The 17,772-nt window shown below is 40.8% G+C and overlaps 1 protein-coding gene across 10 annotated transcripts in view; it reads right to left on the reverse strand.

Annotated features, from left to right (window-relative positions):
- The window catches only part of CEP78 (centrosomal protein 78), a 64,568-nt gene that overhangs the window by 20,074 nt on the left and 26,722 nt on the right, over nucleotides 1-17,772 (reverse strand). For 6 of the 10 annotated variants that reach the window (XM_075410776.1, XM_075410770.1, XM_075410771.1 and 3 more), the window contains 6 exons: nucleotides 4,881-5,154; nucleotides 4,484-4,659; nucleotides 3,790-3,862; nucleotides 3,158-3,261; nucleotides 2,230-2,404; nucleotides 206-319 (listed from right to left, as the gene is read on the reverse strand). In XM_075410776.1, the coding sequence (XP_075266891.1) occupies nucleotides 206-319; nucleotides 2,230-2,404; nucleotides 3,158-3,261; nucleotides 3,790-3,862; nucleotides 4,484-4,659; nucleotides 4,881-5,133 (895 nt within the window). In that variant the 5' untranslated portion in view covers nucleotides 5,134-5,154. Of the gene's footprint in view, nucleotides 1-205; nucleotides 320-2,229; nucleotides 2,405-3,157; nucleotides 3,262-3,789; nucleotides 3,863-4,483; nucleotides 4,660-4,880; nucleotides 5,155-5,896; nucleotides 6,002-6,442; nucleotides 6,575-7,185; nucleotides 7,245-11,318; nucleotides 11,503-12,670; nucleotides 12,722-17,772 lie in introns of those variants that run through there. The other 4 variants (XM_075410775.1, XM_075410773.1, XM_075410774.1 and 1 more) reach the window with 4 other exon arrangements.

The following is a 17,772-nucleotide window of genomic DNA, read 5'->3' on the forward strand; positions in this document are numbered from 1 at the left end:
TTTATGCAAACAAACAGGTCACTAAATAAGCAGTACACATCACCTACCCTGACCCCTCCTCCCATTTTAAGAATGTTTAGCAAAATACTGTTGCAGGTTTTTTCCTTAAAAGTGGTTTATTCTTCCCCCGCAAAGTTACTGAGGGGGAAAAAAAAAAACCAACAAAACAAAACACCACAAAGAGGACACAGGTAGAGATACATACCAATTAATGGATTTTTTCTTATGTCAAGTACCACTAATGTTGTATTAGTTTGAAGAGCATCTAATAATGACCTTGCTCCTTCATTGGATATTCCACACTGCTGCAAATCAAGTGCTAAAATGTTTAAGGAGGTAAAAAAAAAATAGTCAATGGCATAACCTGTAGTCAATATCTAATACAATTAATCCACACCTGCTGAAAACCTCCATTTCACAGAACATGAAGCATGAGAAAAAAGACATAATGGTAACAGCCATGTGTAAAAACCAGAATACTACTTTCAGAGAAGAAAACTAGAAATTTAAATCAGTATTATAGATCAAAATTAAGAAATAACTACTAAACAACTGCAAAGAAAGGAATATAAAAATCACAGTTAAGTCACTGTTCTTGGGAATTCCTAGTAGATATACTATTCCCAGGCACCGGTTAATTCAGCTGCCCCAGGTAATATCCTATGTACAAACAAAACTTCTGTCTAAAAAGTCTGAGTCAATGCTTCTACAAGCTCATTGCTTGCACACATCAGTAAGTTACATGGTTGCCATGAAATAGTATTATTATGGCTTTGGCATTTATGTCATGTTGTGCAGGCACAGTATCACACACTGGTTGCGGTTGGAAGGGACCTCTGGAGGTCATCTTGCCGAACTCCCCTGCTCAAGCAGGCTCACTTAAAGCCAGTTGCCCCATACCGTTTCCAGACTGCTCTTAAAGACCTACAAGGATGAAGACTCTACAAACACCGTGGGCAACCTATGCCAGAGCTCAGGTCACCCTCACAGTAAGAAAGTGTTTCCTGGTGTTCAGAAGGAACCTCCAGTGTTCCAGTCTGTGCCCACTTCCTCTTGCTCTGTCTTCAGGCACCACTAAAAAGCACCTGGCTCCGTCTTCTTTACAGCCTCCCTTCAGATATTTGCATGCCTTGATGAGATCTGCTCTGAGCCTTCTCTTCTGCAGGCTGAACAGTCCGAGCTCCCTCAGCCTTTGCTGAAATCAGAATTGCTCTAGACCCCTAATCATCCTAGTCACCTGTCATTGGACTCTCTCCAGTAGCTCCAGCTCTCTCCTGTACAGGGGGAGCCCAGGTCTGGCCTCACCAGCGCTGAGCAGAGGGGAAGAATCACCTCCCTCAACCTGCTTGCAAGTCTTTGCAGCCCAAGATACCATTACCCTTCTTTGCCACACAGACACTTTGCTAGCGCATGGTCAGCTTGTTGTCCACCAGGACCTGCAGGACCATTTCTGCAAAGCTGCTTTCAAGACACACAGCCCCCAGCATGTTCTGGTGCATGGGATTATTCCTGACCAGGTGCAGGACTTCGCACTTCCTTTTGCTAAACTTCATGAGGTACCCACCAGCCCATTTCTCCAGGCTGCTGAGGTCCCTCTGATGGCAGCACATCCCGATCTTCCTAGGGATCCAAGTAAGCCTGACTGGCCTGTAGTTCCCTGGGTCCTTCTTTCCAGCCTTCTGGAAGACAGGAGAGACATTTGCTATCCTCCAGTCCTCAGGCACCCCTCCCAGTCACCATGATCCTTCAAAGATTATTGAGAGTGGCCTCAAAATGACATCAGCCAGCTCCCTCAGCACTTACAGATGCATCCCATCAGGGCCTACAGATTTCTGTATGTCCAGTCTGCTTAAGTATTTTCTAATCTGATCCTCTTCCATCAGTATGCATGTTACCTGTACGCCTGGCTCAGACTATAAAACAATTTCAACAAGTAAGTATTTGATTCCATGAGAGAACGCTATGACTTACTCCACCACTATTCATCACTTTGTACAGATATACTGTAGAACAAACTACTTCTCCAAAATACTAGATGACAATACTAGATGACAGAATAGAGTTCAGACACTTTGACAATTCAAAAGAGGAAGAGAAATTTATTTTGAAAAAGATTAGTCTTTCATAGCTAAATAGCGAGTTACTCTTCTGGCTACATTTGCTATAACTGACAATTTTAAGTTTTGTGCCTGCCACTACTATATCTTAAGAGTCAATATTTCACAATACCTTTTAGCCAAAGGTCCTCTCCTAGACAGTCTGCAAAGGCACTTGCGCCTCTATCTCCAACCAGCATGTTGCAGTTGAAAGTAATCCGCCTCAAGCCAGTCATATAGTCAAGGTCAGGTTTCCTGTAACGCAGGCTTTCAGCCCAAGCTTCACCGTGCCTTTTCACTGCCTGGTGCTTTGCAAACAAAGAAGCTGTTACCAAGGGCAAAGGCAAAGCCACTACCGATGGCAAGATCACAAGTCATCTTTGTTTGTAATTGATGTTTAATGGCTTGAGTGCTGATAAAAGAAACACAGTTCTACCATTTCTGAGTTCAAGAAATACAACTAATTTTTAAACATTACAGTTAAGTTGTGTTTGTTCTGATCATCCAATCTGAAATGCAAATTATTAAATATGGCTACAAAGCATCTCATTACCTTCTTTTGGCAGACAGACACTTTCAACGCATCTTGAATAGGAAATACACGCTAGGAAATTATGTGCTGTCATGCAAACCAATGTTAGCCTTAATGAGAATCTTGTACTAGTTACAAGCTTAATAATCACTTAATTAGTAGCTTCTAAACTGTAAATTCAATTAATCTTACTGAATGCTTAAGAATATTTAGGACATTTTTAAAAATTTTTGACAATGAATGAAGCATTCCCCAAAACAGCTGTCAGACATTTACAGTCCTGATCTGCATTTAAAGAAAATACATCAGTCTGAACCATTACTTGTTTAACTGATGTTTACCAAAAAATACAATGTTTAAATCCCACACCAGTACACTACACTACTTTTGGCATACAAAGTCACAAAATCAGGACTATTCACATACTTCAGTATTCACACATGCTGCTGAAAGTGAAAGTAAAAAAAAAAAAGTCAGATGTATTTAAATTTTTTTGAACATTTGGTTCTAAGAAAGGTGATCAAATTACCTTTAATACATTTGCTATATGTTCTGCCCCTCGCCATGTGAGGCTACATCCTGTGAAGTTTACATATCTGATAGAAGCTGAATTCTTTACACTCTGACAGATTGCTGAAGAAAACAAAAGCATGCCTGTTATCTACACACACCACAGCCAGATTATCAGAACACAATTTTTCACTGCCATATTAAGAAGCTGAACCAGCTTTAATAGACACAAGCCTTGACAAAGAACTAGTGATGAAATACAAAGTGTATTTTAAATACTTTGAAAGTCTTCAGAGATTATATATTTCTAGCCACAAGTGTTTAGCAAAGACTATCTGAACATGCTAGAAGACATTTCATTTCAGTTTACTTACATAAACATAAAAAATATCAAGAAAGAGTGATCTTCAAACCAATATTATGACTGTTGTTTTAAATAAAAGTATAAACATCATTACAAAGTAGCATGGCTATTTACTAGCATCAAATGAAGAAATTCAAGTCTTTAAATGTTGTCATGTAGAAAAAAGTGAAGATTGTTATTTTAATCACTATAGAGAAATTTAAAGCATGGGAATACTGAAAAACTCACCTACTTAAAGGACTAAAAAAGAGAGAAGTATATTTACACAATTTTGATTCTGAACTTACTTTCTAATCCTCCATCTCCAATTGGACAGTGGGCTAAAGAGACACTCTCCAGAGAGGCAGCTGTGGCCAAGCCCTGCAGAATAAAAACAGTGTTTGTTAACTGGCTTGAAAAGCAAAAAAAAAAAAAAACAAACAGAGAAAAGACCAAGTCACCCAAACTGCTCAGAACTCTTTGTGCTCCCTACAAGAAACAGAAAAAGGTCAAAACAAGTGACCCTTAAAGCTCAGTTTAGCTGGTTCATTTCTTTGGCACAGGATGAGCTGTAGCCTATGGCCAACAAGCAGCAACCTCCTTTCCTAGATGCCACTCACAAACAAACTGGAGAGTGTTCCATTAATATATCCTGAATTCCTGTGTTCATCTCCCTGGTGGCCCAAAACTCTCCTTCTGTCATGTACATGCACAGTAGTTTCAGTCACAAGCAGAAGTTACATGCCCCAAACACATGGCAGAGATGTTGCTAAGAACTTTCTAATAAGCCTTGATGAATCAAGGAAGTTATGTGATTTTGACAGGTTCAGCAAGACTAGGTTATACTAAATATCTCAGTGGAATCATTCATATGATGGATAACACAAAGATATCTTACAAGAGGAACATCCTTGTCTGTGACAAATATTTATAAAATTTAGTTGCTACTTCTCTATGTTCTAAGCATATTTTCCATTTATTGGTATACTCATATATTCTCACCTTTGTTAAAAGTATTAGATCTCTCTCCCTCAGAAGCAAGCCCTGCAGTTCTAAACTTTTTAGTACATCTGATATACTGAGACAGCCTTTGACAGCTTTGCATAGTTGGCCAGTCAAGTCTTTTGATCGAATTGCTGGAATTCTCCTTCTAAAGTAAGTTTTATATCTTTCAACACCTAGTAAACAACAAAAATTACACATCAGTAAAACCCAGCCCCTACTGACTTAATAGCAATCATAAACACACCTTGCTTTTTTGCTGCTTTTCTTAAATAGAAAGAATTCCTTAGGTATTACAATTCCTTGCCCCATGTATTCAATCACACAAAAGTTTTATGCAGCAAATTCTAACATGCGTACATCAACATATTTATCTTTTACAGCCAACACTACAAACCTGATTCTCCAAGACCATGTTGATGAAAACTTCTTATCCCAATAGAAGTCAGAGTCTTATTATGCCTGATAGCATTCAGAAGTGGTGCCCAGTCGGCAGCTTTGATGCGATCTACAATTAGATCAAGAGCACCCTGCGTCAGGTTAGCCTTCACAGCTTTCAGTGGGACAGAGCCTTGAAGAGCACAGAGATGTTCATAATGTGAGTAGAAGTCCAGCATGCACTCTCTTCTTACTTTGACTGACTCCATCATTTCTTTTAGGTGCCTGTCTCTCTGAAACAAGGGAGGGTGGGGGGAAAAAAGTTATAAACTTTTTCCAATGTGTAACTGATTTTGCAACCATCTCAATTCAACATGCATACCCAAAACACGAATATATTCATGCAGATTATACAGCATTTACATGTCTTTGATGTGGCAGCTAAAACATTGATGTCTTGTGATGCTCACTACCTGTGCAAGTACGGCTGAATGAATAACGGGGTGAAAAAAAAACAACCAGCAAACCCGCATTTTTTATCCTCCCACACAAACAGGTATACCCAAAACACAAAAGGCCTAATGTTCAAGCACTAAGTGCTGTAAAGTTCTTGTTTTCCTCTTAAAATTTAATTTTGTAATGTCAGGGTCTGCAAATTCATGAAGGCCTTGGAGACTCCCTGACCAAACATCAACGGACACAAATGACTATTTCATAGACAACTAGTTGTGAGCTTCTTTCTACTTCAATCAAAAGTCTAAGTTCTCATACCACAGAATAAAATGTGTTTTCCTAAATACTTTTGCCATTGCATATCTTCTATACTTTTCCCAGTAATTTAGGAAAGCACTTTTCAGACGTACGGTTTTGTTACACGTTAGTACCCGTGCACCAAAACAGTACTGACTCCCAAGCAGACCCTCCAAATACTGCTACGGCACTGCCATTAAGAATAAGTAATTCTGCGGTCTGAATGGGAATATTTGTCAGCATATTTAGAGGACCCATTTATTTATCTAATTATTTATTACTCACGACAGCATTAAGTATCCCACATTGGATATCAAACGTTGTTCACACCAAGAACATTTTTCTGTATTGTTAAAGACTAGAAGGCTTCAGCCGATCTCCTGAAACACTCTGTGTGTGAACACGGGACAAAGAATTACTTGGTATGTATGAACACGTGAGGACAGCTATTTGTAAGAATGTAATTTAGAAGAAAAATAATCACATTTTTGGTATTTGGATGACTGGAACTGTAATAATAGGAATAGAAACTCGGATAATAGTTCATCTATGCCCTTTTATTCAAGCTCTGATTTACTAGCATTGCATAATGACCACGCCATAGCCACAGGAACAGAAACAACTAGATTGCAATCCAACACTTCAGGGTCAGAAAGCGACCACCAGTTCCAAAGCACCACTGACTTCGTGTGATGTATCGAAGTGCGACATCTCGGCCCTCCACCCCCAGAGCTCAAGCGGCATCCTTTCGCGGTGGGTTTGGCTGCAACACCCGGGCACCACACCCCCAGCAGAAGGCGCTCCTGGCCCTAGCACTGAAGTTTAACCCACCTGCAGGCAGAAGGGAGCAGGGCCGGACTAACCAGACCACAGCAGCTTCCAACCGAGAAACAGCCAGGTAAACCAGAACTCCTCTGCGTGGAAACTGGTGCGTCCGACGCCACCCTACGACGCCTTGACCGGCTGTGACAACGTACGCAGGGGACAGTTACTGACCATCGCTGGCAACACCGAAGCAAGCAGACACCAAGAAGCTGGCGCCAAGGACAGGAACAAAGCCCGCAGCAGAACTGAGAAATCCAGCTCCCTCATAGCAGTGTTTAGGCAGCTCCGTCTTTACAGCGATTCGAAAAAGCAGCCAGGAAAACTCACATGGGGCACCCCCCCCTCCCCCCCACGCCGGGCCCCTGCCCGCAGACGCAACCACCGGGTCCGAGCCCCCCCAGCCGACGGCGCGCGCCGCCGCCCGTCGGTGCGTAACGCAGCGCCCGCAGGGTAAGCGCCTCTCGTGACGTTCTGGGGTAAAACGGGATTTCCGCGCTTCGCCCTCTCGGCTTCCCCAGCAAACGGCACCGCTCAGCCGGCACGGACCGCGCTGCCCTCCGTCACCCACGGCCTCTCCCTCCCGCCCCGTACGCGCCCTGCCTGCCCCACCCCCACGCCCACGCCCACGCCCGCGGGGTCCCGGCAGTGGCCTCAGGCAGCCCCCCCGCCCACTCCTCCACGGCGTCACGGACGCGACCGCGCAGGAGCCACCCGCCCTCTCCCCCAGGCCCCGGCGCCGAAGTCCGCACCTCCCGCCGAGCCCCTCGCGCGAGCGCGGCCGTCTCCCCGGGCTCCCAACCGCCGCGGCCCCGCCCGCCGCCACGTGGCCCGCCCGGCTGCTGCCCCGATTGGCTGCCGCCCCGCCAGCCTGCTGCCCTCACACATTCAAAATGGCGCCGCCCCGGGACGGCGCCCGCTCATTGGCCACAGCGGGAGGGCGGCCAGCCGGCTGCCCCGCCCCGCCCCGGTGCCTGGCTCGGCGGCGGCGCGGTCCGGTGGCGGCGGGGGCGGTGAGGTCCGCCCGTGCTCGGGGGCCTGTCGCCCCGCGTCCGCCGAGCCCCGGCGGCGGGACCGGCTGCTTTTCCTCAGCGCCGTGCAGCTGGCGGGCCGGCTCCCGCCCGAGGCCCGCCGGCGAGGTGCAGAGGCCGTTCCGGTCACGCTCTGCCGAGGGCGCGGAAATTAAGCAGGTTGAGGCCCCTGGAACATGGCGAGAACGCCGTGTGTTGGCACAGATGCGGCGTAACGTGCCGCCTCCAGCTGCCATCAGGCCCAACTGACGTGGCCCAAGTGCTGTCGCTGAGCGTGCCACAACCAGAATTACTTCAGCCAGGCCGAGGTCACCACCTGAGCGAGCTGTTTCAGCGTGGCGTTTTGGGGATGGAACGTAAAAGACGAGGGACGCAGGGCCATAACCTGCCAAACGGCGACAGCAGTTTTTGTGACTGTATAGCAACATATTTCCAGTGTTTGTCGTACCTCTGGGTGCCACAGAATAAACTCAAGCAAAGTAAAATTTAAATATTCTCAAGAATTTTTACTTTTAAAAATTTGCTGTTTGTGCTAGTTAGCTAAACCACTTTTTAAGAGGTATGGAGTTAACAGGTAAGGACTACTTCACTGCTGCTAGTCCGGATGAAATTTTCTCCTTGATCAATACATCCATAATCACTTTTATACTTTTTTTTTTAAATTCCTTTACTCATTTCTCTAGACACTCTTTTCAGACACTCAGGATTTTGCTCTTGTACAGGGTGACATCTACAAACCATCCTTCATGTGCAAATCAAGGGTGTAAGATGATAACCACAACTTCTAAAATCACTTACGGGTGGAATTTTTAGGCATGTCCTTATTTTCTTTGGAAAATTTCCCTAACGTGCTTAATACGGTATTTCAGACGTAGCAACCTGGAATTCTATGCATTTTAAGCTATGAAAAATAGAAAGCATATGTGAAGATTCCAGGAGGGACCCATCTGGCGTTCCGCAGACATTATATATTGTAGACTTTCCAGCCTTGCATTTTGTTGTAAATTTCAACGTCAATTATGCTGCCAACTGCAGAGACTGGGATTTCAAGACGAAACTTGAATCACAGCAGCACTGTCACTGCCATGTAAATGAAGCAAGAAGCTTATCTGTATGCAATTGATTAGTTGTGTTGTGCACCAAGAATAAGGCTGAAATAAAAGCAAGATGAAGAGTGATTAGACTGTTAATATAGCTCATTATTTTGTGGCATGTCAAAACTATTATCCATGTTCTTTACTGGCTATAGCCTTGGAACACTCACTGGATCTCTAGAACTGCAGGCTACATATATCATTATTAAGTTATAATTAAAAGGGAATTTGTCTTGTCAGTAAACAGATGTCTTTAAAGCTGAAATTCATAGTATTGCAGCGAACCTGCTCCAAGTTGCCCCCTGCCAAACTTGGTTTTCCTTAAAAAATAATGCTGAGCATCCCTTTCCTCAGCATTTGATTAACTGATTTTGCTTTGCATTCTATTTACTCCTCTAAAGATTTTTTTTTTTTTTGCATCTTTTTTTAGATTGAATTTTGACACGCATGACACAGATTTGCCAAAAGGGCTGGGTAATGAGGAAGTGTCAAAAGGGTTCTGTGTGTACAGATCATTGTGAGGGCTCTGAACGCAGGCTTTGCACAGTAGACAGCTGTAATATGTGTAATGACGAATCTGCAGTTCATGTCTCATTCTGCATCCCAGTCTTTCATCTGTAGGGTTTTCACAACTTCTAAACTGATGTAATCCTCTTTTATGGCCACTGTGTCCTTTGAAAATCACATAAAGGTTTGGATCATTGATCAGCTACTAAAAAATTTAATAAGCTATTGTCATTCAAGAATTGTTCTAGATTTCCAGGAAAAAAAAAATATTGGCAAGCTATGACCACTTCAACCTGAACCACAGTACTACGTGAACAGGGTATGTACTACACTCTCTCTTGGTTTGCAGATGATAAAAAAAGCCATGTTATCTTCCTGTCATTCAAAAGCATTCCATAGGCTCTCGTGGTCGCAGACTTCCGGATAGTTACACTAGTCTCATATACTGTCATCGTTTAAAGCAGTTCAATGTAGAAAGAACAGAAGACACAAAATAAATATATTGCAGCATCAAAGTTTTCCACAGTTGATATTTAACAATACTTATTCAGGACACTAGAAAAGAGGATGATTTACATTATTAGTGATTGACAGGAGACTTCCACAATGCATATTTTAATAGCTTTTCTTCATTTCTTGCATGTATTCATTCCTGCATATAGAAGCCCAACTCAGAAATAGAGACCTTTTTTTTTTCTTCTTAGTAACTATCCATAGAGTTGAAGTAGTATTTAAATATTTTTAAGCATGTAATATATATGACATGCATGTAAAAACATATTTTAGGGTACTTAGGTCTTGGAGTAAGCCATTTCACTGTGTTTCTTTTATTCATGTTCAGTCATTGTCTGTATAGCACTTCTGACAATATTCTGACAACAATATGAAAGCTACTTAGTTAATTTTGCCTCACTAAAGCATTATAAAATGAGACCTGGAATTTTTACTGTAGTGGCTTATGTTTTCTCTTTGGCTAGACGTCTCATTTTTATGTAAAATGTCTTATATTTTGTAATTGTGACCATAACCATGACTTGCTTTTTCAGTCAAAAGACATTTCCCATTACTGTTTTACGTCTTCAAAAACATGAAACGATTTGGTGAGATACCAGATGTCTCTCCTCTAGAGAACAGTCCCAAAACAGACCTAATTCTGTCACTTTGGCAAAGCATGTCTTCTTCACCAGTCATCATTTTGCTGAATTTGTTGAACTGATTGTTGTTCTCACTGTTTTCTTCCTGTATCTTTCTAGGCCATATGCTCTTTGGATTTTGTTTGTTTGTTTAATGTATACTAATTCTAATTTTTAATCTGATTTAACACTACAAGCATTTGTCAGTCTCACATCATAGCCAACAGAGAAAAACGGGCTGTGCTCTCTACCCTGTCAGTGGGTGGGCAGCAGATATTTTGTCTTGGCTTTATGAGGACGGCTGGAAAGTATCCTGCTTCGCCCATGTTCTTCCACATTATCCCTTACTGGATAGTATGTGTTAAAAGGAACAAATTAACATTTTGTCTTTTTTTTTTAAAAAAAGGTCTGTATCTAACCTTTTAAAGTCTGCTTCAAGGAGTAAATAGCTAGCAATTTTCCTCTGTTCTGCAGAATGCCAGCTGGCATTGAATGCTAAGTGGCAAAAGGAGAAAAACAAAATTTCCAAAATTGGCTGAAAAACTTTTAAGAGCTGCTGCTAGGGCAGTTCTTAATAGCTTTCGTCCGGATGCACCAGAGGATACTTTGTTGCTAGGTGGTGATGTTCCTCAAGCAAAGATACATTGCTAGAGCCTGTAAATCTTTGCTTAAAGCAAGGACAAAATAATTATTTCATTGTGTCATCATTAGGCAGCTTTATCATATTTTTCTTGGAAGCCCATGACTGCATAATGACAAGTGCACAGTGTTACTTTTTATCTGCATTATGCTGTAACAGGACATGGCACTTAACACATACAAAACGTGTAAGACAAACCACAAAATCTCAATGTCTAACTCAGAGCAGTCCAAAGGCATGTCAAGTTAAAAAAACCCCAAGTCATTGTCTGTGAATTTTCACCATAAGGCGCACCGAGGGATCCAAAGAGGTGCGAGACTTGGTATAAAGAAAGAAGTTCTTCTGAGAACAAGCAATTGCACAGAAATTTTTGAAACATGGAACGGGCACTGGAGGCTGAAGTGGTGGTAAGGAGATACACTTTGGACAGCCTGAAAGGAAAGGAGAAAGTTGGCCAAGATGGAAGTATAAAATACTTACAAACTAAGGAGAAAAAAAAATAGCTGAGAGTGCAAGGGTAAATATTCTTTGTTTTAGACATCTGGAGTTGGATATAGGCCAAATAGATTGTTTTTTTCTCTCTGCAATAGCCAGCCATGCCATCTATTCCATGGATTAGCACTCATTTTAGTAGACTGGGAGCTCCAGATCCGTGTGATGAGGCCTGAATGCAAAGCAGAAGTTGTTCAGTGGAAATAGGATTTGTTTACCTTTTCCCTACCACTGGCTTGCTTTTCCTTCTCAAAAGCCAGGTTTCTAGCCTGCTGTTCTGTTTTTTTGTTTGTTTCTTTCTGTCTCACTGTCAGATATATACAGAAAACCTTTTCTCCCTTTTTGTCTCTCCTTCTCATTCATTGTCTCACATTTTAGTTTCTTTTTTTTATTTTCTGTTTTTGAAAATTGCTGTTTAACAATATCAACCATCTAGGTACAAACATCTTCGAGCATAAATCATTACTCCTACAAAAGCTGTACTGAAAACTATCTAAAATCAATTCTGAAAGTCATATATTGCTATAACTTTAACAAGAAGCCACAATGAAAAAATCACCCAGAAAATGAAATGCCCCAAAGTTAGGAAATGACTAAATAATAAGTGTGGAGGATATAAAAAGAAACTATGAACAAAAATAGCAACATCATTTACTGTGTGTTGACATATGTTATATATTAAATATCATATAAACTATATAATTGTATATCGGATAAAATACATAATGTACAATTATATATAGTTATATATATAGGAATATAAATATGTAAAATAATATCTCTGAAATAACATCTTTTTTCCTGCTGAAACAGCTCATTAAGTAGGTAAAATTTATGATATAATGAATGTATAAGAAAATAACACACAGCTAACTGTTCTCGACCTTAATTTCTCTCCTAGCTTGGGAACCATTTCCTAGGCTTCACTGCACAGAATTAGTCATACTGTTTTGATTCACTACACAGACCTGCACAGCCTGAGCTGCCAGAGTAGGTTACAGTACCAGTAGTAATTATTACATACTAATTTTGAAATATATAGTAATTTTGAATATCAATGCTGAGTAAGGATGGAAAACATGGTTTTTCATTCCAGTAGCTTTCAGATATGCTTTCTATCTGCTAATGAAACGTATGGATTACCACAGACTCAATCACATAAAATTAAATGGTTGAAAGGAGGAATATTGTCTATCCTCACTCCAGCTTTGTAATGTTAATGCATAAGATGATATTGCAAGGGGATCCTAATGCCTGAAGAACACACAATTTTCCAGGTAAAACATCTCCCAGGAGAGACAGAACAGAACCAAGACACCCAGGTAGCTACCTGTACTCACCAGTGCTGCTGAACAGCCAGGTATTCCCCCTGAATGCCTGAGCACCTTGGCCTGAAGACAATCAGACAGAGACAGCATGAAGCAGAACGTGGTTCTTACACAGCTTTCGTAACCAGACCTGTACTTTGCTATACATGATAAAAGACCTAAATTTCACTGGATTGAGCCAATGAAATTGAATTAATTCATCAACTATTTAGTACATAATTACAATAATCAAAGTATTTCTCTGTTCAGCTTTCCATCATTACTAGTTTAATCACTTCTGACATTTACTCAATATATAATGAATTCTTATTTTCTGTCCCCATGTGACATTAAATGAAGCTTACTCAGACTCTTCTTGTGTCTTTGAATTTGACAGATTTGCTATCGGGGTAATCCACAGACCATTTTATACTTCTAGATACAAGTTCATTTCAGAAAGAAAGAACTAAAAGATCAACAAATATATTTGGAATGGGATAAATGTATTCTTGTTTTTGACTTGAAGTATAGTTTTAATGTATATTTTAGTAAAATATAGAAGGTGGAGACATTTACTTTTGCAACATTTTCCCGCAAAGTCTTTTAGTTAAGAGTGTGTGGCAAAACCCATAGAAATCAGAACCACTTTAGAAAATACTGCCTAGTCTTCTGAAACTGTGAACAGTTAGAAAAAGTCTCTATTTACTGAGGTAATATTATCTACATATTTCACTAGATAATTTATAATTTCCCAAGGATGAACTAAAATTTCATCTTTTTCATGTTTTTTGTGCAGTTTTCTACATATCCATCCATATTTGCATCTAAATGTTAAAGTTCAGAGAGCTGTGTATTTGAAGCTTTAGATCAGGATCCTTTGGGGAGACAACCAAAGGCCAAGTGCCGGGTCCAGCATTTGGGTCACAACAACCCCATGCAGCACTACAGGTTTGGGGCGGAGTGGCTGGAAAGCTGCCCGACAGAAAAGGATCTTGGGGTGTTGGTCGACAGCCGGCTGAACATGAGCCAGCAGTTGTCCAGGTGGCCATGAAGGCCAACGGCATCCTGGCTTCTGTCAGGAACAGCAGGAGTAGGGAGGTGACAGTGCCCCTGTACTCGGCACTGGTGAGAATGCACCTCGAGTACTGTGTTCAGTTTTGGGCCCCTCACTACAAGATGGACATTTAGGTGCTGGAGCGTGTCCAGAGAAGGGCAACAAGGCTGTTGAAGGGTTTAGAGAACAAGTCTTATGAGGAGTGGCTGAGGGAACTGGGATTGTTCAGTCTGGAGAAGAGGAGGCTGAGGGGGGACCTTTTTGCTCTCTACAACTACCTGAAAGGAGGTTGCAGCGAGGTGGTGTTGGTCTCTTCTGCCAAGTAACTAGCGATAGGACAAGAGGCAATGACCTCAAGTTGCATCAGGGGAGGTTTCGATTGGATATTAGGAAAAATTTCTTTACTGAAAGAGTGGTCAGGCATTGGAACAGGCTGTCCAGGGAGGTGGTGGAGTCCCCATCCCTGCAGGTGTTCAAAAAACGCGTAGACGTGGCACTTGAGGACATGCTTTAGCAGTCGTGGTGGTGACGGGCTGACAGTTGGCCTTGATGATCTTAGAGGTCTCTTCCCACCTTAATGATTCTACGGTTCCATGATTCTACAAACCTACTCTGAAATGTGGTTTATGATCTATTTTGGCAACAGTATTCCATCACATACTCCAATTACACTAAAAGTTATATCGTTTTAGTCAGTGCATTGTGGGTTTTTGTTTTGTTTTGACATTTTCTTTGCAAATAGCTTCTTGTAAACAGTTCAGCTGAATTGGAGGCCATTTTTTGAAAACTCTTGATCAAATACAGTGCAAGGGAAGGAACATGTTTTTCTTGTTTAAATCAAATTTTACTATTCTTCAAAAGCATTAAAATTGTCCTAAGTTAGAAATTTCTTTTAAACTGTTCTTTGAGATGAAGCTCACCAATTTCCACAAGAAAGTAAATTATCACAGTAAATTACTGTATTAAAGATAAATATTTGTGCTGGTTTTACAGGGCTTTTTAATTATACGTTAAAATCTTGAGTAACATATTTTTTATTTTTAGTATTCTTTTCAGGATCTTCCTAAAACACCTTTTGCACTTGTCATCTGAGAAAAATGCTTTGCTAGTTCAGTATACATATGAACGGCTCCCAAACTATAGCGAGTCTCCCAAAATATGCAAGCCCTAAGCACCAGAAACACAGAAATTCACTGAACTTTGCAAACGTCTAGCCAAGGCATTGAATGGGGCACTGAGTTCTCTAAAATGCAAATAAGAGATAGTTAACTTCTTAAAAGTTCTAAAAATATAAAAGGACAGGAAGCTTGACAATTTTGAATTTTGTATGCCAAAAAGCAAAATTTAAATATACCAAAGAACTTTTTACATTTTACAAAGCCAGTTTTATGTCTCAATATAAAAACAGTTTAACTTTTATGACATATGTCATAGAAGCAATAAAAGAATGAACTTGCACACTTTTAACCCAAACTCAATAAATTAGACTATACTGTAATAACAAGGACAGTATTACTTCCAAATATATTACTCAGAGAATGCTCAAATCTTCAGAACGCAAAATTGATCTCACTTCATGAGAGAAGGACACCACAGGAAGAATGACTTTTTAGCATCTCTGAGAAATGTAGACCTCAAGAATGACTGTACTGTGTAAGAGATTATTTTGAGGAAAGAAAGTGACATATTTGAGGATCATAACACTAAATCAGCAATACTAGAAAATGTTACTTCTTTTTTGTGTAATGATTTGTGGTATTTGTATAAATTAATTTGAAAACTGTGATATTTGAATTGTTTGCCTTTACTAAAAAGACAGTGCACTTAAAATGTGTTTTAGTTCATCATAACAGAAGTTCATATAACTACATTTTTATAGTGTGATGTGAAATTTGATTCTCTGTTGAAAAATGCTTACAGAACAATGCAAAAATTGTCGCACATGAAAAGATTTCAAACTTTACAGTAAGAACTTTTTTTGCAGCAAAACTAAGAACTATGACACCAATAAAGTTCAATATACTTGAGACCAGTTTAACAGAATCAGCAACATTACTGCTGTCAAGAACAATATTTTTTGCCAATAAATCATAGCAAGGCTATGTAACTTAGAACTAAATTCAGTTTTTCAATAAATTAAGCTCCATTTTCAGAACTAGGTAAGGCTGGATAAATAAAGGAAGGATAACACTTTAAGAACAGAATTTCAAGAATAATGAAGCACATATAAAGCGAAACTTAACTTTATTTCAGAGAGTCTACCCGAACTTCTAAAATCTTCATCTGAGTTTTCAGAACTGTCAGAGATCAAATACTTTATTGCTTATAAAGAAAAATTCTATTCAGAAATTAATAAGCATCAACAAATGTTCATCTCTCAAGCCAAGATGATAAATGTCCTTCTTGTTCAGACAGTCGTCCGTCCCTCTAGCCCAGTATTCCTTCTCCTACAGTGGCTAACGGAAATACTGCGTAGGCACAAAAGCCTGGGCCTTTTCTGTGGTCCACTCCCCTTGTGCTCTCCCAGCCTCCACAGCTGTTCTCCTAGGCACACTGGGGAGGACATTCACACCTGTTCCTTTCTACTGTCCATTACTGACATGTTGCACAGTACTTTGTTGCTGATTTTGTCTGCTCGTACAAGCTTCTGGGCAGCAAGTCCCACAAGTTCAACACCTGCTATGTAAGAACTTTTTTTTTTCCACACAAAATCTCCAGGTTCTTTCATAATATGCCCCTTAGTTCTGCAAATGTGGGATTTAGTATCCAACAGTTCTGCATGCACTTGGGCAACCACCTTGATGATTTTGTAAACCACAATCATACCCTCAGTCAGGCTTATCTTCTCCAGACTGGATTCCTGGTCCTTCTAATTTGTTCTTGCAAAGCAGCTGTTCCACCACATGACTGTTTCAGTTGCCCTTCTCTGAGCTTTCCCTAACTCCACTACATACTTCTTGAGATGCAGAAAACAGAACTGGACATGGTACCCACAACCCATATGCCCACCGAGGTTTAGACCACAAGGTGGTGCCGCTGACCCGTCTTCAGCACCCTTTTGGTGACTGATTGCCAGCTGCTTCTTGTATTTTCACTTGCTAATGTACACTGGGCCGATGATCTCAAAGAAGTATCAGCGACGACTCCTAGAACTCCCTCCTGAGTTCTAAGTCTGAGTTACACATTATAAAAGCATTTAATTGTGTGCTTAGTGTATCTCATTCTGAGTAGAATCATGTTTTCGGTGCTGAATTTTCCTATGTTTTCTCAGTCAAAAAGAGTAAAACCACGTGAGTACGGATTTAAAAGCAGGAAAACCCTCTTCTGTAGTAGTCTTCATCTTTGGCCTAGATTTCATGGAAAGCCATTTGTGTGAGTTCAGCGGTACTGGTTTTGCAGAAGTAAAAAACACAAGCTGACAGCAGAAAACCTTTTTAATATAATACAGAATCAGTTTTCTTCATATAAAAATTGATTTTACTCTTATTACCTTTCCTCCAGGAAAGATTTACCTTCCTTTGATTTACCATGAATCTTTGACGTTATGCTGGATGCTGCTTCAGAACTCTTACAGCACTACATAGGACATCCCTCTAATGTGTGTAACTAAAAAAGCCTGAAACAACACAGTTTTGGACTCACTTGGCTAGATGAAGTGGTTGGGATGAAGCAGAAAATTAAGGAAGAATTTTAATATTATTATTGTTCAAGAGCCTCAGAAGTGAACTTTTTCAGAAGCAAAAGCTGGTATTAGTAGTGTCATAGAATTGTTGGGTTGTTTGGGTTGGAAGCGACCTTTAAAGGTCATCTAGTCCAACCTCCCCCTGCAATAAGCAGGGACACCTTCCACTAGACCAGGTTGCTCAGAGCCCCATCCAACCTGACCCTGAATGTTTCCAGGGCTGGGACATCTACCACCTCTACGGGTAACTTCTTCCAGTGTTCCACCACCCTGGCTGTAAAAAATGTCTTCCTTGTATCTAGTCTAAATCTACCCTCTTTCAGTTTAAGACCATTACCTCTTGTCCTGTCACTACAGGCCCTGCTGAAAAGTTTGTCCCCATCTTTCTTATAAGCCTCC

This window comes from Opisthocomus hoazin, chromosome Z (assembly GCF_030867145.1).
Source record: "Opisthocomus hoazin isolate bOpiHoa1 chromosome Z, bOpiHoa1.hap1, whole genome shotgun sequence".
In the NCBI taxonomy this organism is placed as follows: domain Eukaryota; kingdom Metazoa; phylum Chordata; class Aves; order Opisthocomiformes; family Opisthocomidae; genus Opisthocomus; species Opisthocomus hoazin.